Genomic DNA, 26208 nt, shown 5'->3' with positions numbered 1-26208 from the left:
TGAACCACAGAGACATAAAAGATTCTGAATCTCAGTGCATCTATCTGTAAGAATACAATAAAACAGCTTTCACTAACTCTTCCCACTTATGATTAATTTATAAGAGAAATAACATTCAAATTGAAGGAAAAAAAATCTCAGTAAAAAAAAAAAATCACACAATAATCAAGAAGTGGGATGCTGATCAGTTAGATTAACCTTTCATTTTGTCCCAAAGGCATTTGAGAGACAGAGACTAGTTCTTGGATCAATATTGACTGCAGTAAGACATTGCTGTGCAGCCTCTTATGTCAACATTTTACTAGCTGTTGCCTGTAGTTCATGTGAATTAAAGAACATTTTGCCTTTTTCCTCTTGCCTTGGGAGGACAAAATAATAGAACATTCATTACTATCATTTCATCTGTAGGTTGCACTTTATAAATAAGACTTCTACTGTGTGTTTTAGAATCACGTGGTGCACTTAAACATTTAGTAAGAAATTTATTATCTTCTTTATGTTATTTTATCAATACATTAAAGCTGGCAATGTGAATCAACACAATGTTGTTCTCTTTCAGTGTGATTTATATTCCATTTTATTTCAGGGAGGTTATTTTACTGTCTCTTAACTCTGCTTGAGGTACTTTGCAAGTAGCCCACGTTGAGGGCAGAATAATATCCAACTGTTAAATACTATTTTCCTATTCTAGCTGCAATAATATATTTCATGGATATTGCCCTAACAAGAGTTAAAGTTTTATTTCAGTGTGGACTTTAATGATACATTTTCAGTATTTGTCACTTTGTGCTCTTTCTGCAATTTTGCAATAGCTTTCAGTTTAGGAGTCTCTTCTTTTAAAGGTGAGCAAAGCAGAAAGTATTTTACTACAAGTTAAAAATGCACCTGGATGAGGGACATGGTGATGAGGCACTATAAAAATGCTGATGGAGTTCTATCAAGTTAGATGTCACCAAACTGTAATAGAGCACATAGTTTCCAAAAAGTTGTTATCTAGAAAAGAGGAGCTGTGGCAGATAACTTTTCCATATTGCTTGTAAACCCTGTGCTACACACCAGTTCTGAACATACTTACTAGATAATTTGACAGGATACTTTGCATAACTGGCAAATTCACAGGCTGTAAGTTTAAAACAAATTAATTTATTGGAATCTTATTATTTGAGTAACACTCATGGGGGGGAATTTGATGCTTTCATCAGGAAGACCAGTTTTTTGCTCTCTAAATGGTGACACTGTACTCATTGTGAGGGCATCTTCAGCTGGATCAAAGGAGAGCCAGGGAGCTGTTATAATTACCCTCCAGCTGACCCTAACAAATACTCCAGCATGTACATAATAAATTTCTCTTTATTATCTTCACCTATGTGCAAAAACATATCTGAGGTTTGTAAACTACACGCATAGACTGTTCTGTGTACCCTTTCCTTCCCTGCATAGGCCAGAACAGTTACCAGAGATTATTTAAAATACCAATCCATGTACAGCCTGCCCTTCTCCTTCACCTACAGCATAAACTGCTCAGGGGAGTTCCTTGGACTGCCTGGGCTGTCAGAGCAATAAGTCAGCCAGCATATCTAGATAACACCTAGCTGAAGCACAGCTGGTCTGCCCAGGGCAGTCTCCAAGGAAGTCCCCCCAAGCTCCTGTGTCAGTTCCTTCATTTTTAAGCTGGGTAGGAGTTCAGTCAGTCAGATCAGTTACTGTGCTGCAAGCCAGTCCATTGTCTCATCTTTGCAGAAACTAGTGGAGAAGTGCTCAGCCTGCTGGGGAGGACTGGCAGTGGCTCTGGGCGGGCAGGACCCAGACAGGAAAGTCAGAGCAGGTGGCTGTCACTGCTGGTGAGAGCAGCCACCGTCAGTCCCTTTGGCCTCCTCATGGTGGCTCTTCTGCAGGTCCAGATCATACCTGAGTCCGTAAGGATCTGGGACAGAACCAGGGAGGTACAAGGCTGATGCACACATATTGGCAACAGAGTTCAGCTGAGAGACCATGGGTAAGGGCCCAAGCTCAAAGGCACGTGAGCAGAGGAGAGGCAGGAATTTTCAGTCTTCTCACAGGTGTGCTGACAAGGCTGGCACTCAGCCCAAGCCACCAGGCCCTCTGGAGAAGTGACAGTCAGAAGTCTAATAGCTACATCATTCTTGTAAGTACAGAACAAACAGAAATTTCCCTCTTTTAATGCAATTACAATATAAATCCATAGATCCTGTCAGAGGATTTATATTTGGCAAAGGATATCCAGAAGTCTTGCCTTGCTGACAAATAAAACTATTCCAGCCTACAATTGGAATGGAAGCGGTGCAAGAGAGCAATGACACAGAGTCATTGTCATCTTACATTTACAGTCATTTACAGTAAGCAAGTAAAAATTTATTTTTCTGTTTGTATATTGACTTGCCTCTTGAGTTTCATAAATGCTTATCAGGACCCTTTTTTGAGTACTTGTTTGAAGCCAACATAATAAAAAGTAATTTGTGATTTGTTTGCAGATGTTACCAAATGAGTGGTTACCATGTGACATCTGTGTAACATCTGCTTAACAGATTTCCTGCAGGCTTAATTACCAATAGCAGTTGCAATCCTGCCACAGAATGTTTCAAGAGAAGCAAAGGAAGTACTTCTACATAAATCATCAAATGGTCTTTAAATAATTCAAATATGAGGTTCTAAAGAAAGACCTTGTAAAGCTAAAGAGTGATCCTGAACTCATGACCCCACAGATAGACAGCCTACAGCTCAGCAGTGCACAACACAGGAATAGAATGATACCTTTGTGTTCTGAACCTCATAAATAAATGTGGGCCATTGATACAGGATTCGTTTCAATCATTCTTCCCAAGTGTATATTTCAAAAATAGCTTTTTGATCTTTCATAACTCTTTATTTAGCCTGTGCATTACCAAATGCAAATCTTTTGAATCCTGTAAAAACCAGTCTTCAGGACAGATTGGGAAATGCATTCCCTCTGGAAAGTGTTTGTTTTATGGCAAGGATAATAGGCTTTGTAGCCCAGGTAGAGTATGCTATTTATTGTGCTTTTCCATAACTCAGCCCTGAAAAAATAATCTATTTGTTAAGCTATTTTTTAGTAAAAATGCTATTTAGTATTCAGTTAAAAAATTTTTTAAAACTGGGGGGTTGCAATTCAATCTCTAAATGAAGACAAGTCCTGAAACTGAGTAGAAATAGTTTTTATTCCTATAGATGTATAGTAAAAAAATACATAAAATTCTTTGGTCAGTGAAAGGCTTAGCTCTATTTTTAAGTCTGTCTTCTGCCTATGTGTAATCAAGTGACTGTTGGCAAGAAGCTTTCTGCAGTAGCATACACATTCTGTCCTCTTTAAAAGACCTCCTTGGCTGAACTGTAAACCATGAGGAATATCTAGGATGATAAAAGGTTTCTGCAAATGTATTTGTGGTTTGGTTTTGGCTTTGGTTAGACAACATAAGTTAGCTGTTACAAGTAAAATATCAATCACTCCAGAATAAGTTGCTATTCTAACCTGAAAAAAGGCTAATAAAAGTTAGCCAGGCAGGCTAACTTGGTTTTTAGTACATATTCCCTAAGAACACATTCTGTCAAGTCCCAAGTCTTTTCCAATCCTGCAGCATAATTCCACAATCTCCTCCCCTTTCAACTACATCCTGCCCCAAGCAATCTCATCGTGCTGGAGCTGTGGCTTCACCAAATCTGTCACATGTGTCTCTGCACAAGGATCTCTATTCAAGGGGTTTCAGTGCCAAAGCAGCCTCATAAAAGCACATAATAATTTTTGTACCATTATAGACTTACTGCAGTAGTGACTTCTTTTGCAGGCCATAGCTTGACACCTTGAACTCTGACAGTGCATCAAATGACCTTTAGAAGGTCATGTTTTCCTCTTCTTCTGACGAGATTTGATCAATGATTTAGAGATAAAAATTCTACAGCTCCTTATATATTTCTGGAGATGTCTATTTTTCAAGCACTGATGAATATTGTACCTTCATTTCTAAAGTATAAATGGAAGTTCTAATTGTGGCATGCTGATTGACATTTTGTACTAGAAAGCAGCATTACACTGAAAGTGTTGATGTTTTAATCACAACTTAATATTGCACAAAAAAATTCTCATTTCAGGTAGTGATGTTACAGCCTTACACCAATTAAAACCATAAATCAATTGAAGCTAAATATATCTCTCCTTTGGAGGATAAAGCTGCTGTTTATGGATTTGATGCTTTTATCAATGGAAAACTCATCACTGGAGAGATAAAATATTATTGTACTTTGCCTTTAATGTAGTTCCTTCAATCTCAAGATCTGAAACCACTTAATTAGTAATGAAGATGTACAATGCTAATCTTAGTTTCACATCTTTTGTTGTTGCCATTTAGCAGTATTTCAATGTAGGCATGTCATTTAAGAGAATATTGGCTAAGTTTTCTGTCTATAGAGATTACATTATTTATTTTGGAAAAATCTTTCATAGGTTAAAGAAAAGAGTGGTGAATCAAAAGAACAGGTAATATCAAAAAGCTATTAGGGTGATAGAGCTTAGCAAAAGGACCAAAATGCACCAGGATGTTCAATATCATGGCTTAGTGCCGACCAGAAAATTTACAATTGTCCATTTACAGATTCCTTGCTGAGTCATGTCTTTATTGAGAAGAGGACTTAATTAGACCATACATTTGATACCATTCATCGGGTTTTGCCAGAAATTAAGGAATTATGAAAAGTTTGACATTTCATATTATTATTATCAATTCAACACTTCATCAAAAACAAATAGTAGTTTCTGGTTTAGCTTTTAGTTTCAGTGTCTCTAAACACTAATTAGATCATTGTTTTGGAAAACATGGGCTCTAATGAGATCAATAAATCTTGTTTCTGGTTTTTGGGTTGGGGTTTTCTTAGGATATTTTTGTAATAACTGTTGGAAGTTAATCTTCATGTTCTACAGTTTTGATCTAATCACCTGTGTCACTGCACTGAGTTTTCAGAATGGCTGCTTTCATGTGCCAGCTTCTGTGTCACTATGGCAACCGGACAGAGCATTGAATGAAAACACGCAGGTTTGTTAAAACACAGTCTTAACCTCTTGTTAAGAAGCAAAAGTTCCATGCCTGGAGGAATGTAGTTACACAAGAGACTTAAATAAGCTTGTGATTGTTTTCCTTTCAATTTCTCCTCTTTTGTCTGAGGATAATTGTTTGTAATCATTCTTATCATAAAGCAGCTAAACCATAAACTTAGGCTTGCTGTGATTGGTAGAAGGCTTTGTAACTATCTCCAGGGATGCATTTGCTCCTGTAGGACTTGGAAAGTTCACTTGTGTTGGCACAACTCTTTTGAGTTATCTGCTGTGCTGTGCTGCTGTTTCTCCTTTGGCCTGCACCTCTGTCTGCAAAATGGGAGGTGGTTCGACAACATCATGTGGTGTCTTGTGTCTTTTTGTATCTTGAGTGTATTATTTAACCTAGCAAATTACTTTTTTAATGCTATTGTGGAAGTAAACTAAGAAGCAAGGTCTTAGCAAATTAAAGCTAAAAAAGAAAAAAAAAGACATGCAGATTTACCAGTGAGGTTTGGAACAGTTAGCCAGGGAATATTATGAACTCATCTTCTTTGAAATCCAGTCTGGCTGGCTGTTAAAAATCTTTGCTTTAGAAAATAAATGTAATGTGTTAAAGAGAAGATCATGCCAAATCACATCTTGATCCATTCTAACATTTTAAGCTATGAATACCCATAATGAATTAATGTGGTTATTCTTTGGGTAGCCTAGGAACAAAAATTTGTCTAACAAATTTGGTATTCCCCGCTTTTGTTTAAAGAGTTTAAAAGGACAGAAAACATAGCTCCTTCTCATAGATTTGTCATGGCATGCAGATTAAACATCAAATTCCCCAGAGTGTCATTCATGTTCTTTTTTTTTTTTTTTTCTCTTATTTAGTGGATTTTCCATACCCATAGATATGAGTATTGACATACCATTCAATATTAAAAACATACATAGCTGCACAGATAAAGATAAATGAATTTCACTGTAGCCATGCTTCTGCCTTGGAAGTTCTGTTGTGTATTTAAAATGGAAGTTTTATCCTAGAAAGCACTTCTGTCTCGTCCCTTTGGCTTTACTGTTCATTCTGCAAGCAGCTTAGTTCTCTGTTCTTCTCAGCTGAAAATTTCTGTTGTGCTTGAAGCCCTTCTGGTTTATCTTCTTATCTAAAAGCACATTGGGGAAAGTGAGTGATGTTTTAAAGAACATAAAGTATAAATGGAAACTGTACCTTGTAGACTTGCTATAACCTCTTTGGGAACAGGCCTTGGGAACTACCTCTATTAAATCTACTGTTGGCATTCTCTGTTGTTATAAAATAATTAATATTCACTGTCTTGTTAGTAAATAAATATTTAAGTGGGGGGTTTCTTTGTCTTCTGGAAGACAAACTGCCAGGCTGTAATTAAATTTGTTAATGAGGTTTTGTTCTAAATATCTAGATTTCTCAGATGTACCTGCCTCAAAAGTGGGTAGAGAAGCATCCCGACAAAATGAGAGATATAATGCATAACTTGTACTGTTCATAATGTAACAATGAATATGCTAAAACATCATAAACATGAGCAGCTTAGTTTTGATGAGTATTTCACACCACGCAAGGGAATGCATTTTGATTAATTTTCCTAAGCTGAGCATTCTCCAGAAATTAATTTTCTTTTCAGTCCTACAGAATCTTTTGGAGTTTTTTTATCCTTTGCCTCATACAAGTAAAACGTTTAAATACATTGTCCAATCATTTCTGGTAAATCACAGTTTTTCCCCAACTGTTGTGCTGCTGTTTGTATTTCCTAGAAATGTCACTACAGTGTTTGATACAGATGTTGCATTTGGAGCAAACAAGTTACAGCTGAGGCTGGAACTAAGTGGTATCTATGAGTCATGTAATTGCTCCACTAATTAAATATAAACAAATTATTAAACCATTACATTTTTAGGACTGTATTTACAATTTATGCATAAATATTTATAGAATCTGTCAGTATTTTATTCTGAGGCATTTGACCTTCCTAGATTTTGCATTCAGCAGTAGTGGCTGCTGCTACAGTGATTTTTCTCAAAGGTATTTGAATCTTTTTCACTAAAATGTGAAAAGGACATAGGTAGCACTTCTAGCACTCCGAAGCACCCACAAACAGAATCCAGGTATGGCTGTGTTACAGAAAAGCTCATTATCACCACTGGAAAACATTAATAAAAGGTTAGGTAGGAAAGGAGAGATCAATTCAACCCCTCTTTCACTCACAGAAACTCCTTGTCTGAGAAATACCCCTAAAAGAGAGTATCTTAAAATATGTGATTCCAGATTATTATTGTCCCACACATTTATGAAATTCTGACACTTTTAGTTCTTTTCAGCTCCTTTTTATATATTTTTTCCTCTCATAAGATAAAATGCTGCAGAGGTAAAAGTCAAAGTCTTCACATGACTAATCTGTCCATCCGCTGTTGAAATTTATTAAAATAAGTGAGATGACAGATAATATTTTCTTTCCAACCATCATGTCTTTTTCTTTTCTTCCTTTTCATCAGTGTTGCTTAGTTTAAATGTATTAGTTTGGGGATTTCTTTCTGATGGCTGCAATAATACAGCAACTCCCTCAAGGAAAGGAGAAAGTGATTCCTATTTATGCAAACCTTTCCTTCCCTAGCGGAAACACTTTCATTCTTCAGGCATTTCATTGTTCCATTTTTGAAAAGCTTTGTTTTTTATAGCATCTCTGTTCTTAGCAAGGACAGTATGCACTTCTGATTTACATATTCTTTTTAATTCTAATACTTCTCAAAAACTGATGGTGGCAGTGATGACTAAAATTTTATATCTGTGGTTTTTTTGAGATTTAGAATCAGTGCTGTTTGCAGAAGAGTAAATTGGATAAGAACATGAAACCACAAAATCCCTTTTACAGTTTTTCATGTGATACCTGAGATATAGGTAAAGGCAGAGAATTTTCACTTTTTAGGCATTTGAAGTAAATGACACATATATTTGTTAAAACTCTAAAATATAGCTGTATTCTGCTCTTATTCCAAAATAAGAATAATGAAGTTGTTTGGGTACACTTGTAATGAAATAATATTTGTCCATTGCCCTAATGATTTTGCTTCTCCTCCTGTAAGCTTGCATGCTTCTGTTTCAACCAGAGTTTGAAACAGCATTTGAAAAGCAGCTGTCTGATGAAATTATTATTGTAATATATTGCTCAAATTCTATGGCAGGTTCAGCTCTACACCAAGCAAAGTCAATTGCTTTACATGTTTTGGATTTTTTTTTTTTCAGAGAAAGAATGAATACAGTCAAAGTTGGCTTGAAATAGAAGTTCTTCTTGAAATACAGTTCTTCTATTTACTTTTTACTGAGGAGCCAGCTGTTACTTTCTTGTCATGGCCTAATTTTATGCATATTGTTATTGTCAAACCAGCAAAGCACACTGAACCACAACCAGGAATGTGTAGCAGTTTGTAATACTTCTATTCTGATATTCAGTCATAAATCTTAAGCTTGTGTTTCCGTATCATTGCTCCATGCTTAATATTTCAATGGTCTCAAAATCAGTCTTTACTCACAGATTTCACAGAATTTTCTTCATTTTCAAAGAACATCATATATGACTTGGCATTACTGAAGAGTTTTACTACAGTAAGTAAATCACTTTGGTTATATTCTAAAGAATGCTTTGTATGGAATGCTTATCATTGCAAGACTCTAACATGCAACTTTTTTTTTCTTTAGGCCAGCTTTTAATATTTAGTCTAATAAAATTAGACTATTATTTTAATTTAGTCTATTTGAAGTAAATTTGTCCTAATAACAAGCACAGTCACATCTGAATATTATTTCCCCCTAAATATATCTTTTGAAGTTTTATACCTCTTATTGCTTGCTCATAGCAGAAATTACTTGTTTTTTTTCTGAAATCTGTAATTTGTAACTGAAGGCTGCATTTAGACCAAATAACATTTGGTGACAAGGAAAATGTTTTTGCCACCAAAATGCTTTTGCAGCAAAAATGTTGTTTTTAGCAACAAAGGATCAGATGTAGACTACTTAGGGCAGGAGGAGGTTTTGGTTAGTGCTATATTTCATCTGTGCCAGAAGTAGATGAGAACCTAAGCAACACAAACTGCAAAATTCTCAACAGCCCATTACCCAGGTTAGTGTGAAACCCAGGAGCATGTTTGACAAACCACTAATGGGAATTCTCTCCCTAGGAGTTGTTGCATGGTGAAAGAATTAACTGGCATTAGGCAAATGATGGCTTAAAGGCCTTTGCAGAAAGTACCTTTATTGTTGTCAAGAAATCATTCAAACAGTAATGTTGCTTCCCTTTTCTTCTTGGTTCCAAATGGAAAAGAAAAGCTGCTGCCATTGATTGCTACTGTTCTTGTGCTTGTGCTAGAGTTCACAAGATGCACAAAGGAATGGAAAGGGACAGTTTTCAAAACACTAATGAAATTGGAAGAGTCATCTAATTGAAGGTGTGCATTTAAAAAAAATTCTTATCTATAAATCCTCCCAACAGACAAAACAAGTATCATCATGAACATTCAATGGCTATATTAAAGAATATTATAACCAATGTTATAATAGATTCCTTGTGCGAAAAGAGGAAAATTAATACACTTCATACTTTACTGGGCATGTAGGAAAAGAATACAGAGACAGTCAGGAGAGCCCTGGAAATCTGCCTTCCTCTTTTGAGGAATTATATTACTCATTCTGCATCAGATGATATTTTATACATGCTGGATCAGCATACTATAGAAAATTTTGTCTTTAAAATAATTATCATTAGAATAAATTATTTTTTCCTGCTCCTTTAGTGGACTTATAGGATTTTATTATAATGATACTTTATTTCTACTCACAGTGGTGTTCATTGGGCTTTTGTGTTGATGAAGAAAGCAATAGAGTTGGTAAGAAGGAAATTTCCATCTATTTGCTATCAAGCTGAACTTGGGAAAGACTGGGATTCAAGGAGATAATGGATATCAACTTTATCTAACATGAATTATCCTTCTGCATAAAATATTCAATGCCATCATTCTTTAAGATAATAACAGAGTTAGCTTTCCTTGCAGTTTAACATACAATGTTTAAGTTGAGGACATTTGATCTTATATTGTTACTAAATATTAACTTTCAAAGTCACACACTTTAAGGTATGGAAACATAGGGTTTACAGTTATGAAATGTTGTTTTTACATATATGTCATATTTTACTTACCTGTAACTGTTTAAAATACCTTAATATTTAATTTTTCATGCTAATTTCTGGTTTGTTGCACATTGTAAAGTACTTTGATAATACCTTTGTTTTGATTTCTTCTAAAATCTCATGTACTTTGATGGCACAGTAAAGAAAGCATAATGTAGCAATTCAGTGAAGTATGGCAGATGTTTTGACAGATACAGGAGTGTGATTAACAAGGAACTAATAAATATCTTTAAAACACATCAGTGTTCTTAAGTGGGTGGTTTTGTAATTTCTACAGTGTGCATTGAAATGCAAACAGCAGAATGGATATTTTTCTACTGCACTGCTTTTCTTACAGATCATAGATTTATTTGTGAATACACAGGTCAGTTTTGTTAGGAGGAAAGAGTTCTCTCTTTCTTTCCTGTTGTTACTCTGTATTCTGATTTTATGCTGATTAATTTATTTTATTTTATACCAGACCAAACACTGTAGCCTAATAACAAAACCAGACTAACATTTATTTTAATTTAATGGGCTTTTCATAGGTGTTTAATGAATACACTACATCTTCTAAATTAAGGAGCTGCACAGAAGAACAACACTTTGGTACCTGATGAAATGTAGTTGGAGACAGCACAATGGCTTGCACTGAGGGATCAGGTGGATATGGGGCATTCTCCACACTTGTTTGTCCATCCTTTGAAAATATTCAGAAGCATGGGATTCAACAGTGCCATAGTAATGCCTGGTACTGCCCTTGCAAATGAGGAATGCTGGCCAGCAGTTACACAGTACTTAGAGGTTACTAAGGAAAACTGCAGAACCTTTTCCATAGAGGTTTTCCTGAGAATTTAAACAAACAGGCTAAGGGTGGAGTAGATACACTTGACCATGTAGAGGACCTTGCCAGGAGGGATATCCCAAGGTCCTTCTGTTTCTAAGATGCTCTGAATCCTTCCTCTCAAGATGGAACACACTGGCTCTTTTTAGTAACAATACAAAGGCAATAGTTGTACTACACTATAAGAAGAGCCAGAGTATGACCTTAAAAACTAGAAAGATTCCTTAATAGAGACCATGATAAACTAGCTTCCAAATCTGCTGTTCAGTCTTTGCATGGTCAATTGCTCCATTACTAGAGTTTCCTTAGAAAGCAAGTGCTGGCAAAAATAGGAAGAATTTCTTTTTTCTTCAGTACATCTGTCACTCTTGCAGCAATACATCTCACATGGGTATGTGTGTCACACTAAAAGCCGAGTTTTGGGTCAGTGATGTATGTTTCCAAAGGATCTGTTTCTGAGATCCAATATGCCACAGACACATTTTATGAAAAATCCTTTCCTTAGGATTTTTTTTCTCCTGAGAAGCTGAGAGGCCTCAGGAACAAAATGTAAACATTGATTATCTGCTGCTGTGGAATGTAACAGGTGGATCTGGGATTGGTCTCATGTGGTTGTTTCTAATTAATGGCCAATCACAGCCCAGCTGGCTCGGACTCTCTGTCCGAGACACAAGCCTTTGTAATGATTCATTCCTTTTTCTATTCTTAGCTAGCCTTCTGATGAAATCCTTTCTTCTATTCTTTTAGTATAGTTATAGTACAGTATATATCATAAAATAATAAATCAAGCCTTCTGAAACATGGAGTCAAAATTCTCGTCTCTTCCCACATCCTAACACCCCTGCAAACACCATCACACCAATATACTGACACTCTGGCTCTAGCAAAAGGCAGTGGAATAAGCAAATAGGGTGTGATTTATTTGCTTTTTCTTACAAGACTTCTATTTCATTCCTCCTACATGTTACATAAAAAAGCTATGCTTGCCAAGTGCTTTAACATGCAAAATACTATGAAATTAAAAGCAGTTCTTTTTCCTTCATAAGAAACCCTGTCAATGCCACAGCAGGACCTTGTCCTGAGATGTCCATGTACATCTTTCTTGTGCATTTCTCCAAAAGCTCATCCAGCTGAGGACAAAGAATACCATTGATCCAACAAGTCGAAGTGGAAGATGCTGCATTTGGATTGGGGCAATCCCAAGCACGGGAGAAGAACTCACTGAGAGCAGCCCTGCTGAGAAGGACTTGGGGGTGCTGGAGGATGAGAGGCTGGCCATGAGCTGTCAGTGTGCTCCCACAGCCCAGAGAGCCAAATGTGGCCTGGGCTGCATCCAGTGTGGGCAGCAGGGCCAGGGAGGGGATTCTGCCCCTCTGCTCTGCTCAGAGCCCACCTGCAGGGCTGCACCAGGGAGGACCTGCTGGAGTTGGTACAGGGCTGCACAGGGAGGACCTGCAGGAGTTGGTACAGAGGAGGGACACTGGCATGATCAGAGGGATGGAGGAAGACAGGGGGATGGAGGCTGAGGGGGCTGGGATTGCTCAGCCTGGAGAAGGCACCAGGGAGAGCTCGTAGCACCTTCCCGTACCTAAAGGGGGATTATAAAAACGAGGAAGAGTGACGGGCAAATAGCGATAGGGCAAGGGGGGGTGATGCTTTTAAACTACAGACAAGAGATTTAGATTAGATGTGAGGAAGGAATTCTTCCTTGTGAGGGCGGTGAGGCACTGGCACAGGCTGCCCAGAGAAGCTGTGGATGCCCCACGACTGGAAGTGCCCAAGGCTACAGAGAAGCCGCGGTTGCCCCATGCCCGGAGGTGCCCCCGACCAGGTCGGACGGGGCTGGGAGCCCGCCGTTCCCATGGGAGCTGTCCCTGTCGCTATCCCTGGGCGGAGCCGTCACCAGCCGCGGCCGAGGCTGCACCGGGACGCCGCCTCAGGCCCCTCCCAAGCCCCGCCCAGCGGCAGCCGCGCGGAGGGCACGCGGCCCCGTGCGTCACGGGCTGCGCGCGCTGCCATTGGCCGCTGCCCCGCCCCCCGCGCCCGGCCGCGGATGTCGCAGCCGCTTTGCGCCCTTGTCGTTCGAAACTCGGCCCAAGATGGCGGCGGCGGCGGCCCGGAGCGGGGCCGAGGCGGCGGCGGCGGCGGCGGCCGCCAGGCTGGAGGGGGCGGAGGGAGAGGAGGAGACGGCGGCGGCCGCGGCGGCGGAGGATGGGGAGGGCGGGGAGGAAGACGGCGACAGGGCGGGCAAAGCGGGCAAAGTGACGGGCTCTGCGGTAGCAGGCGGCGGGGAGGCTGGCGGCGGCGAGAGCGAGGAGGACGAGGAGGAGGGGGAGGACGTGTTCGAGGTGGAGAAGATCTTGGACGTGAAGAACGAGGGGGTGAGTGCGCGGCTCGCTGGCACCGGGCCGCGGGGGCACGGGAAAAGGGTAATCCCGATAGGGGTGCAGCGTGAACTGTGCTGGGCACGGCTCTGCAAGGAGGCTTTCTGTGCCCTGCTCCGGATTCTGTGCCCCCAGCCAAAAATAGGTCTTTGCTAAGTTGTTGGGTTTTGTCTGCATTATTAAACTGCTCTTGGCTCTTGACGCCGAGCTGCGGCACTGCTTAGATGTGAAATGTTTTAGCGCAGAGATGGGCAGGGTTGGATAGAACTGTGAGCTTAGAGATGTTTTCAAGGTATGTTGCCAGGAACCACGGTCACAGACAAAACCGGGAAAGACCTGAAATAACAGTCTTCTCCTAATTGAAATAATAAGCTGTAGTCATCTTGTATTGTTTAAAATGAAATACCAGGCCTTGATTTGTTTCTTTGAAACGCCTAGACTGGTTGAAGTTTTTAAAAAATTTTCCTAAACCTCAAATAGTAAAAATAATTAACACAGGGGTTTTCTTAAATTATTTTGTGCTTAAAAGATTTTTATTTTAGCTAATTGATGCTTTTTAGTTTTAGGCTTCAGTCTATGACATTATAAAAATCAGTCAATTTCATGTAAAAGATCAGAGTCTTGAAACCCTTAGTCTGGAGTGCCTTCAGGTCAGCATTTTCTTCGATATTTGTGATGTTATTAAATTGTACCTTAGCTGAAGTATGTTGATGTCTTAAGAGTATGTTGTGCTTTCAGGGTAATACAGTATTTATAGAAGTGGAGTGTTGGTCAACATAAATTAGGCTTGAAAACAAGAGGATTCCCTTTTTTTTTTTTTTTTTTTTAATTCTTTCCACCCACCTCCAAGTGATGGAACCTGAAGTCTGTAGGTGGTCGTGGTGGTGAGACATTAAAGAGTACTGGGATACATCAAGTACCATCTCTTAAAAGTGTCATTGGCACGTGGTGGTGACAGGGTGTCTCTTTTCCCTCCCCTCCAAGCAGCCCGTTCTGCAGCACATCCTGAGCTCTGTGTGCCTGAGTTTTCCAGGCTGGGTCAGCTCCAGCGTGTGGGTGTAGCCAGCCCATGGTGATTGTGGCTTTGTGCCTGAGCTCCAGGCTCAGCAGGTGCCCTCGCAGTTGCTCTGCAGCCGGGGCTGTGCTCCACAAGCGTAGGGCAAGGCAGGAGCTCATACTCGGGTGTGACTTCCAGAAGGGCTGGGAAGAGCCGGGAGTCACCACTGGGCAGCGTGGCGTGGGGTGCTGTGTGTCACGGAACAGAAGTGTCACAGCTGCAGAGCCCTGCAGGGAGTGCTCTTCCCACACACACTACTGGTGCTGTTGGGCTTGGCATCCCATCATCCCTGGTGATGGGATGAGGGACAGCACTCCCCGGTTGGGAGTTAGACCTGTGCATAAATAAAACATTAACGTGACCTACTTAAGAGAGCAAGCAGTGAAAGTTTGGAAATGCCGTCAGTGTATCTATAAAGCTTTTCGTTCTGCACCTCAGTTATACTCCAACAACAGGCTCTGGTGCAAATTGTGATGTTCCCCAGTGGAAGTGGGAAATTTTAACTGTGCTGTTTAATGACAGGGTGGTATCCTTTTCCATACAAGTTGGTTCTAGCTCATCACTAGTTCTCACAGAAGCTAGAGCAGTATAAAAATGCTTGGAAGCATTCAGTTTTTTCTAAGTGATAACAGAAGGAAAAAAAAACTGAGTGAGAGAGTGTTGATAGGTGAGTGTAAGACTGTGCCTCTTAGGTGGGAGAATCACTCTTCTGCCTTCACTTAAGCTGAATTTTGTGAAGCTATCCTAAGTTGCATTTTTCTGTCACTCTCCATGTACAGGATATAGTTACTCAACAGCCAAATGATTTTGCATTTGCATTAGACTTCATGTAACTTTCTCAATTAATGAAAGAAGGATTTGTAGCTTATTTAGTACCTGAGTTACAAGGATGTTCCTAACTGCACCTAGCCAAAGTCCTGCATCTGAAAGGGAATAGCCCTGTGCCAGCAGGCCGGTGAGAGTCCAGCTGGCGAGGACAGAGATTTGCAGGAAAGGAGCTGGGAGTCCCCACAGGCAGCTAAGGTGAACATGAGTCAGCAGTTCCTGCAGCAAAGGAGGCCAGCAGCACCCAGGGGCGTAGCCAGAAGATCGAGAGGTACTTCATGCTCTCCTCTCAGACTGCTGAGAAGCATCCTGAGTAGCATGTGAAGCTCTGAGCTCCCCAGGACAGAGAGACATGTACGTACCAGAGAGGAGGGTAATGAAAACAGGAAGCTGAGAGCTGGATTTGCTTTGCCATAAGAAGAGAAGAACCAGGGGAGATCAGAGTAATATCTGTATCTGACAGGGGGATGTGGAGAGGACAGAATCAGATCTTTCCTGGGGGTGCACAAGGAAAGGATGTGACAGACAGAGGACACAAGCTGGAAGACAGGGACCCCTGCATAGATACACTGACTGGGCAGATACCTGAGCAGCCTGATGGAGGCAGTCCTGCTTTCAGAGGGCATTTTACTTGTTAGCTCTGGAAATCCTTTGTAACCTAACACACTCTGTGACTGTAATGAGGGAGTTACTGGTTGCATATTTTGTAAGTAACCCCAATAGAAGAAAGAGGAGAGGGGAATATGATTTTGGAAACTTAACTCCTAAATCAAGAGAGATGGGTTAAGCTAAATTCTAAGAGAAATGTTAAAACTAAGGTGTTTGAATACAGGCTATTTATTTATTTAGATGTCTGTGAAGCAAAATACAGAAGATTATAAATAGAGTGGGTCAGTTGGTTGTTGAAGTTTAGTGGCCTGTTTATACACTTGGTCAAAGGTTAATTATGCTCAGGCAAAAATTTATGCATGGACATTTAACAGTAAGTGCCAATTGGCAATTCTTCCTGAAGCTTTTTTTCTCCAGGCTTGGTGAGCGCTGTAAGGTCTTTCAGAGCGTTATCAGTCCATGTTTGAAAGTGAGAGGTACTATTTTGCCTCTCCAAAGGTGCTTTCCCAAGTACATTTGCTACAAAAATATTTTTTAATGGTAAAGAACTTCATAATTTAGTAGAAAAAGCTAGATAGAGTCTGCAAGGTGCAGTTTTATCCCTCAGTGAAGTTCAATAATGTTGAAACAATTGGTCTCAGATTTTTGTATGTAATCTACCAAATTCTCTGTAACTAGCTCCACTGAGATGTACACACTCAGATTTTTGTCTAGGTTTAACCTGATTTCATTGCTGGGGTTTTTTTTCCTTATTGTTGGTATTTCAGTTTATCAAGAATAGAATTGATTACAAATATAGCATAAATTATAAATTTCAATATGGAACTTGGTGAGTGGTGGTACTTCATTAGAAGTGTTAAGGATTTATATGAAGTTATTCAGCAAAGAGAAAACCATCAGTCTTGACATTTTTATGGAAGAAATATTAAAACTTGAAAAAAAATCGTTTCGTAAGTGTCAGAAAACCAATTTTGACTGGGAATTTATGATATGTACATTGCAGCTGTGGCTCTGAACAAATGTTAGATACTGGAAGTATTTTGGATAAAACTGTTCCAACTACAGAAATACTGATTTGTGTATACACAAAATTGTATATCCACTGACATGCTCAAGAACTGACTGGCTGATGCAATACTGTGCTCTATTGTGTTAAATGCTGTGGGTTTTTCTTACAGGGGAAAACTCTCTATAAAGTGCGGTGGAAAGGGTACACCTCTGATGATGATACCTGGGAACCAGAGGCTCACTTGGAAGACTGCAAAGAAGTGCTTCTTGAATTCAGAAAAAAGATTGTGGATAACAAGCCTAAATCTGTTAAAAAAGAAATACAGGTGTGTTTCAACTTCAGTATCTTACCCTGGAGACATAATCCCTATCTAGACTCTACTAATGAGAGGAGGGGAGAAGGGAAGGCATTTGAAACGTGGAATTAAAAAATCTCATCCAAAACTTTGTTGTTTCTTGTGAAACTTAATATTGTTGCTGTTCTCTGGTAGGGATTTTTTTTTTTTGTTGACAAGTTTGCTTGTAGACTGAATCCATCTAAACTTCAATTTCATTTCTAATGGGACTATGTAAGTAATGTATGGTCATTTTAGTTTGTTTTTGACAATATAAATAACCCCATTTCCCTACCCACATGCATATTGTCTTGATACTGAAGCAGGGCACAGTGTTCCAGTCATCCTCCTGCTTTCTGTAGGAGATCAGTGAGTTTGAGCATGGAATCATTAAGTTTGGTAAGAGAGAAATACAGAAAAAAGCAGTATAAGGATCCTTTTTGGAAACTGGTACCCTGCTTCTGGGAAACCTGTAGGTAAATCCTACAAAATCAAATCAATTGTTTTTAATGCAAAATCGCTCCGAATTGTTCTGTTCTAGAATACGGTGGTTGGATGTGTAATTGGTTTACTTGAATTGTTTGTGTGTTGATTCTCATCCAAGCAGTTAGTTATGTAATTTAGGTAAGTAAGCTAGAATTGTATTATCACATTTTGCAGTTTGGCAATGAGGAATGCTCTTGGCAGGGATCAAAAGATTAAAATGCTTAAAAATTTATTTTTCCCAAGCACGAACACTACCATTTTTGTGTACTTTGTACCAAAGTGATAGTTTATTGGGGAAGGAAAAACTTTTAATTTTTTTTCTTTACCTTTTAGAAACCACTTCTAAATGATGATATATTTGAAGCAGAGTCTGACAGCGACTTGCAAAGTGAAACAAAAGATGATGATGTTTCACCAAAGAAGAAAAAGAAGAAGTCAAAAGAGGGAGAGGATAAAAGTTCAGATGACCTGAAGAAGAAAAAATCTAAGTCTCCAAAAGCCAAGGAAAAACCCAGAACAGAATGTGAAAATTCCTCAGATACTTTGGTTTTAGATTCAAAGCCAAAAAAAAGGACTTTAGAAACTAAGGAGGATTCAAAGGACCCAAAGAAGCAAAGGAAAGAAGATACTAAAGAAATCAAGAAAAAGAAGGGAGAAGATTTAAAAATAAAATCTAAAGAAGATTCTAAGTACATACAGAAGTATGGAGATGTTCAGTTGGACTCAGAATCAAGTCCTGTGGATGATTCAATTTCTCAGGTGACTTATAATGAAAATTCAAACATAAATTCTGAAAATAAAGATGAGAAACAAAAGGTAATAAGTGGAGAAGAGAGATTGGAACAAGAAATTGATGAAAAAGATGGCATTCCTGATAAATATCTTGATGGATCAGCAAGTAATGAAGATGATGGTATTGATACTAGGGCTAAAAGAAAGAAGAAGAAAATTCAGAAAGCAGAAGACTGTAGAGAAGAAGATGGAAAAGTAGAAATTCAGGATAGTCACTTAGAGAAGAAGAGCATGCACAAAAAGCAAACAGGTCAAGAAAAAGTACCAGGAGAGTTGGAGATGGTGTCACCTGCTCCTTCACCAGTGCAGAAGGGTGCGAAACTGAGCGTGGATGAAAGGGTGTGCAGGCCCATGGATTCCCCTGGGGAGGTAAGCGCTGTTAGCGTGGGCCCTGGGGGTAAAATCAGTCATCTTCAAGGTACACATACCTCAAACCATGACTGTTCATGATGGCAAAGAGAAAAATACAGATTGGAAAGGTACTGAGCTGCATGAGCTTAAAGAAACACCCACTGCACAGTGTATAACAGAGACTGGGAAATTTCTGGATTCTGAACACTCTAAGGGGGGGAATGCTTTAGGAAAGGAGAGCACAAATGTTAAAGGATAAATGTCTCCCCATTTACTGTGTCTTCTTAGAATGAAATTTCCTGTTCTTGCAAGGCATGCTGTTATTTTTAGCTTTGTTTGTGCCCACCTTAAGGAGTTTCCCCATCTGACTTTTTTTTACTTGTGTAGTAAGGCAGAACAGTGTTGAGCAACACTTGTTCTCTCAGACACTGACCATTCCAAAAGGGATTACCTGGGGTGGCGCCTGCCTGAGAACTGCAATGCTGAAATCACTTCTAAAACCCAGGTCTCCCAAATAATTGTGTAACAAGCTTGTCTTGTTAGAATTCCTGGAGTGCTTACAGCAAATGTTTTGTTTCATGACATGGTTTCATATTAAATAGAAATAGAAGTGCTGTACCTGTTGTAAGAAATAAGCAAATACCAGGATATTTATTGTTCCTTGTTTAATACAGTAGTGCTTTAAGAAAAGCAGTATTGCAAAGGCAAAAGAAGAAAATTATCACAAAAATAACTGGTTTTTGTAATGTTTCTAGGAGTATAATTTCTTTCATCTCTTCAGCCTGTTCTAATACAGTTTGCAGTTCATAAAACGTTGTCTGCTCAGTGCAGCCATGTTCTGATTTAACAGGAATGCAGCCAAAACACATTGTTACTTACTGGACTATATGCCACTTCTGAGACCATAATTCCACGGTGGGAAGTTACTTCTGCAGGTTCAGCACTGGTCCTCTGCTTGTGATTGTTCTGTGTATGGAGTAGGTCACCTTAAATAAGTTATTTTGGGGATAGAGAATTATGTGTCATAATCTCAGAGCAGAGCTACACAGAAGAGTGTGTTTGCAGGATCTTAGTGTTGAAAGTTCTGGAAAACAAGGAATTACTGTGAGGCATAGGCCAGTTTCAGAAGGCTATTTAATTAGTGGAAGTGATATGGTCCTTTATTACCCAAATGGTTTACTTACAGTTCAAGGCTATAGTGTTTGTGAGAGAGACAAGAATAGAAAAAATCCTTGGAATTCTGTTCTGTTTACCAGTAGTGTAAAAATCCTGTCACCTTGACCATGAATGAATGAAGAGCAGAGGACAGTGGGTTTGCCTGTGGCTCTTCAGTCAGCATTCTCAGTGAGTTATCTCTGTGCTTTTCTCATGGTCGTGCTCCAAGGAAGGTCGTGCTCTGAGGTACCAGCAAAGCATGGAAGGCGTTCTGCTCTCTGCTTCTGAGTGTAGAAGGCTTAAACAGTGTTTCCTGTAACTGGTTAGTTATTCTCTTCAGCAGCTGTGGACTTGCATGGGTAGGTTTGGTGGAGAGTTCTGCAGGGTATTTTTTGTTCATTAAATTGTTGGCCCAGAGAAGATGATACCTGTCAAAGAAAATCATCACGTATATTTCAGGTACCTGTCTTTCCTTATGTAACTCTGCTTATGGAGCACCAGTCATGTCAATTTATAACACAGTATTTTCTGTTTGGGGCCACGTCTGCATGCTGACCCATTCCTTCCATTTCATTTGCCTCCAAAAAAAAAAAAAGGGTATGTTCTGCATCTGATCAGCATTAGAAATCTGGAATAGAATACTGATTTTAATTGGAATTGAATTCTGTTTTTAACTGGAAAGAATTCTGATTTTAACTGGAATAGAATACTGATTTTAACAGCCCCACTGTAGCACATATCTGGTAGTCCCTGTAGTGTGTTATGGATTTCCTCTTAAAGACTGAGCATCTGGCAGGATGAACAGCTGCCTGTGTTTGCATTAATCACGTCAGTGATCAAAAGCCAAGGTTTGTGGAGGGAAGGGGGGTGGTGAGGAAAGCAATTAAATGTCTCAGCTCTGCTAATACATAATGATGCACCAAATTAATCGGGTTTAATTAAGGTTGTTGCTCTGTCTCATGGTAGCATATATGTAAATTTTTGTGAGGACTTCTTTTGGGGCAGTTTGTCAGAAAGACAGTGCTACTCTCTTTGCCAGGTTAGTGTCAGAGACTGATACAAAGCCATGCCAAGGAGCCTTGTCCAACCTGCTCTGCAGTGAATTTGGTGAGTGGAGAGAGAGGATTACAGAAGGAGAAAGGCAAACTTTGGTAGAGAAACCTGGATTCCATTTTGGCAAATTTGATTATATATCTACATCTACAATAAGTTTCTTCTGTGATATTAGATAACTGCTAAGCTCAGACTTCTGCAGGGTTATAATGACTTTGGGTGGATTTTGCTGTGTCTGTTTTTCACAAATAACTGTTGCCATAACATTCTGTCTGTGTAAATTGCAAAGCTTGGAACCTTTTCTGTCCAACTGTCAAGTTTTCTCAGTTGAGGTTCAACTCAATGATATCATAATACTTCAAATACAGTGCTAAAAAATTGTTAAATACTCTGAAATAATTACATTCTGTTCAGGTTTACTATTTGGAACAAACAAAAAGTTTCTAATTTTGAATTTCCTTAAAAATGCTGGTTTTGTCATATTTGCAGCTCTTCCATAAGGCAACTTGAATGGCTGGGATGCAGTAAAATTATGAATTGAAGTTATGTTCAGGAAATAATACCTCCACTGTTAGGGAAAAAGCCTTCACAGACTTAACTCCTGACTCACCTGTTTAATTCTTAGGAATATCTACAAGTCTGTTGCATATAGGTTTCAGTAGTATTAATTGTCAATATACTTTATTGTTGGAGTGGTGAAAGGAGTTAATTTTCCATTTTTTTTTCTCCACCACTAAAATTTGGTCTTTGCTTTCAATTTTAGGAAAAAGAAGTAAAGAAAACTGAAATTAAAGAAAAATCTCAAAAAAAGGAGCCTGAAAAAGAAGAAAAAACTAGAAAAGAACAGAAAGTCCTAAAAAGTAAGTGCTAACTTCTTGAAATAGAGAAGGGAATGACCATTCAGGGCATTCTCTTCTTATTTCTATAAGGCAGATATTGTGTAGTTTTGCAACACACACACACACACACCAGAAATAAGGAATTCTGTGTTTATTTTAGGAAGCAAAACTCTTGTGGTCTATGGCTTTGCTAATACATGCTTCATGAGAATGTTAATATATGCTTCATGTATGAAGCACAGAAGTATATAGAAGTCTCTGACATTTTTGTAGACAAGTTAATTTTGCCCTTTTTAATTGACAACTGTGCTTCTCTGGCATGTAATTGTAGCTTTTTGTAGAGGAATTCATCCAACTATTGGCTATTTTCAGAAGTGTTCTGACAATATTATGAGTATATACTTTTTATACTTAAAGAAATTAGTAGGGGCTCCCATCAGACAAACATCTTGCCTCTTGCTTCAGCCACAGAGACAAGTTATGTTATACAGCCCTGGATGGTTACATACACAATAAAGAATATCTAGGTTCTGTTTCTGTTCCTAATAGTATAATGGATTATTAGTGTTACTGCTCTTCATCTCACAATAGCTCTGGATTACTTTTTTCAGGATAAATTCCTTCACTAGAGAAGCACCTTTTCTGAAAGTGGCATAGATGCTTACAGTGCTTAGGAAAAGTAGTAAGAAGCAGAATGAGTAATGATTTTTTCTGTGCAGCACTTGTACTTTGTGCAGTAATCACAGATACTGAACCAAACTTCAGAAATAGTATTTATGCACAATTCTAAGCAGCATTTATTAAAAGGAAGGTGGTACCATGTGTAAAGCAGCCAGAAATCAGACTTGCCAGGATAGGTGGAGGTGGACTAGCTCTCCCTGACTTCTGTCTTATGCTAAGCTTGCTACTGTGCTCCAATACCTTACAGAAAGAGAACAGATCTTTTCTAAATTGATGCTGGTCATATACTAAAATTTGGTTGTGTGATAGTCCTTAGTGGCTCAAGTAGTCACTCTTGGTAACTGTCTTAATATTCTAGGCTTTAAGGTCATCAAAAGTGCATTTGAGTTGTTTAATGTAGCTTCAGAAGAAAAAAAAATAATATTATGAGAAAAACTGCAAAAGAAAAGAATCTTTGCTAGAATGGAAATTCATAGAAGAATTAAAAGAGAAAGGTGTACAAGGAAAGGAGAAATATAAGGGATGAAGCAAAGAGATGGACTTGCATTGCTGCAGAAGGTGATTGAGAAGTAGTGGATGTGGGTCAAATGGAGAACACTGGTAGTGAAGATTTTCTCCATTCCTGCTTGCATCTCGAGTGCTCCAGTTCTTGTCTCTGCAGGGGGCTGCAATGAAGTTTTCTTTTGAAACTCACTGTTTCCAGTGCTTCTGCTACCACAGTGATGGAGTGTTCACCTTCCCATAATCACTTCAGCCTTATTTATTACCACAAATTGGCAGTTTCTTTCAAGTAAAAGCTTTTTATGTTTGTTTGTAATGTAGCCTTTGCTGCTGAGAACCATTCCATGCTGACTGCCAGGGTTTATTTGAATGAAAAGTAGCAGTAGTCATTTGTTAAGCTGCTGATCATTGAAGCAAGGGCAAGCATTCATTAGCTTGAAAATTTACAATTTATTGCTTATTTTACTTTTTTTTTTTCTTCCACAAAATGAAATACATGATAGATGGCAAGCAGCAAGTCCTGAGTTTGGGTATGGACATGCAGTTAGAATGGCTGACACTAGAAGAATTCCAGAAGCATCTGGATGGAGAAGATGAGAATCATGTATCAACAGAACCAATATCAAGTGGTGAGTATTTTCTGGCAAGAAGGGGTATTTCTTAGCTGACATTTCAAAGGGAAATATCCTATAACAACACAGAATTTATTTTCTAGCTCTCCTCAGAGATGCTGTTAAAAGTGGAGACTACATGACGGTGAAAATGGCGCTTTCTTCAAATGAGGAATATAATTTGGATCAAGAGGTAATTTTTGTGCAGTAGAAGTATTGGAAGACAGTTAGAGGGAAGAATACAAATTTTGATTTATTTGAAAAGCTTTCCCCTCTTATGTTGTAGCAGACTTCCATCTCACCTAAGTAAACAAAAAGCACAGGGGTTTAAAAAGGAGCACAGACTTGGAAGTTTCAGTATTTGTTATCCATTTCTTCCAAGAAAAAATGAAGTTTGATAGAACCATCCCAGTAGCTTTCCAGCCAGCTTGCCCAGTGTACTTAACTGACTAAATGTGGAACTTTGCATGCTATTAGGAACAATAACCATCAGTACAAGTGGCTGAACTGTGTAAAACATTGTACATGGGAAACAAAACTCTGAAAAGCCCCAAAAACCTGCAAGGTGTTTGACATACTGGGACCACTTCATAATTAGTTTTCTGCCAGTTTGTTATCAGCTATGTTCTTACTTTCAAGGATCTATTTTCCTGTTGAATAGGACTGTAGTTCCATTTTTGAGTCCTAAAATCTCCAGTATTGGTATTTTCACTGGTGATCTTGTGTAGCTGTGTTATGCAGCATTTTGAGAACGCAACATTATGCTGAGTCTTCTGAGGTGTTGTAGGGAAGATGAGAAATAAACTACTGAGGCCAGCACGTGTTCTGTGAGTTGTAAGGTCTGGTGGAAAATGCAGGAATGAGTGAGGAGACTGGCTGGTTAGAGTGTCTTTGTACTTACACTCTGATAAAATCAAAAGGCAGTATTGTGAGAGCAGCTGACTTGAGCCATAGTGGTTTTTCTCCATGGGTGTTGACAGTCTTGCTGCCTTCCCCACCCTCAAATAACCTACAGCCTTTCTTCTTGGTTCATTTTGGTTTTTCTGCTTCTTGTTCTGATCCTCGGAATGTTATGGATTTTGCAGATTATAGAGCTGGGAGTGTGAGACCTGCAGACCAGAGAAGTGGGAGGTGATAGTTTGCTGATGTCTGGCAGCCATGTATGTGTGAATTTTTCTGCCAGGGAGGGAAATCCTTGTGAAACATGTTGATGCACTTGAAATTTTTGTCTTGCAGCTTTGATTTATCTTGAAGTATTTTTTTTATTGTTATTTTTCTGTAATGGAAATGATTTTTTTTTTCCCAGGACCCAAGTGGAATGACCCTGGTAATGCTTGCTGCTGCTGGAGGGCACGACGACCTTCTGCGGGTGCTGATCAGGAAAGGAGCTAAAGTTAATGGTAGACAGAAAAATGGAACAACTGCATTGATACATGCAGCTGAAAAGGTTGGCTTGCTTATTGTTCTGTTTGTGGTTCTGAGCTCTTTTACTTATGATTAAAGGCAGTACACAGGTTTTTACCTTTGAATGATGCCTAAAAGGTAGTTAGCAAGATACAGCAGGGTAACTAATAATAATTTCAGCAGCTGTGGTTATTGTAGTATAAATAAGTTCTGATCACAAACCCTGCCCTGAGCAGAGAATATCATAGGAGGAAAAGTGGAGCTGAAGTTCTTGTGGTAGAATTGCTTGTTATCATATCTGGCTACACAGGATCCAAACTGGAGACACTTAGAAAATCTCTGATTAAACAGGATTTGGTATTTTAAAGCAGTTGGGCAGTGAACACAGTGGCAAGCTCTTCCCAAAGTAAGACAGCTCAAGCAGTAAGTTGAAGCAAGTCAGGGTTTCATGGGTGTCCTCCTCTGTTCAGGTGGGTCCCATGACAGTAGATAGAAGGGCAGTGGGGAGCCTCATTCCCGTTTGGTGGCACATGCAAATACACTGCTTCCTCTCTGTGATGTTTATTTTTGCAGGATTTAGGAAAAAAATGTAAGAACTGTAAATAATTAGGACTATCCACTTGCCTAAGTCTGAAATGCTCTTTATTAGCCATGGGAGAGAACAGTGTTAATTGTACCATGACTCATGTTTTGAGTTCTATGGATGAATTTTAAGTAAATGTCATTTTATATTCTGAAACAAAATCAGAATATTTTTTACTTACTTGTGTTGTGGGTTTGGTTTGGTTTTTTCCCCAGAATTTTCTAACAACGGTAGCTATTCTTCTGGAAGCTGGAGCATATGTGAACATGCAGCAGAGCAGTGGTGAGACTGCCTTAATGAAGGTAAATCCTGTGTTTGTCCTTATGTGGTTTATTAGGAATACTTTTGTCAAACTAGTAAAACATAAAAACCTATTTATAGAATTCATTTCAGGAACACATTCCAGATTTGAAATAAAAATACCCTTCATAGTTACGCTAAG

At 39.0% G+C, this 26208-nt stretch overlaps 1 protein-coding gene across 1 annotated transcript in view; it reads left to right on the top strand.

Moving 5' to 3' along the window:
• The window catches only part of MPHOSPH8 (M-phase phosphoprotein 8), a 41946-nt gene that overhangs the window by 6267 nt on the left and 9471 nt on the right, over positions 1–26208 (top strand). Inside the window, exons 2-10 of the mRNA XM_064737685.1 lie at positions 12214–12552; positions 12808–13473; positions 17146–17301; positions 18130–18957; positions 21911–22007; positions 23672–23797; positions 23884–23972; positions 25086–25226; positions 25982–26068. Coding sequence (XP_064593755.1) covers positions 12214–12552; positions 12808–13473; positions 17146–17301; positions 18130–18957; positions 21911–22007; positions 23672–23797; positions 23884–23972; positions 25086–25226; positions 25982–26068 — 2529 coding nt within the window. The remainder of the gene's footprint in view (positions 1–12213; positions 12553–12807; positions 13474–17145; positions 17302–18129; positions 18958–21910; positions 22008–23671; positions 23798–23883; positions 23973–25085; positions 25227–25981; positions 26069–26208) is intronic.

Source organism: Zonotrichia leucophrys, chromosome 1, assembly GCF_028769735.1.
Source record: "Zonotrichia leucophrys gambelii isolate GWCS_2022_RI chromosome 1, RI_Zleu_2.0, whole genome shotgun sequence".
In the NCBI taxonomy this organism is placed as follows: domain Eukaryota; kingdom Metazoa; phylum Chordata; class Aves; order Passeriformes; family Passerellidae; genus Zonotrichia; species Zonotrichia leucophrys.
This window is presented reverse-complemented; position numbering and strand designations above follow the sequence as displayed.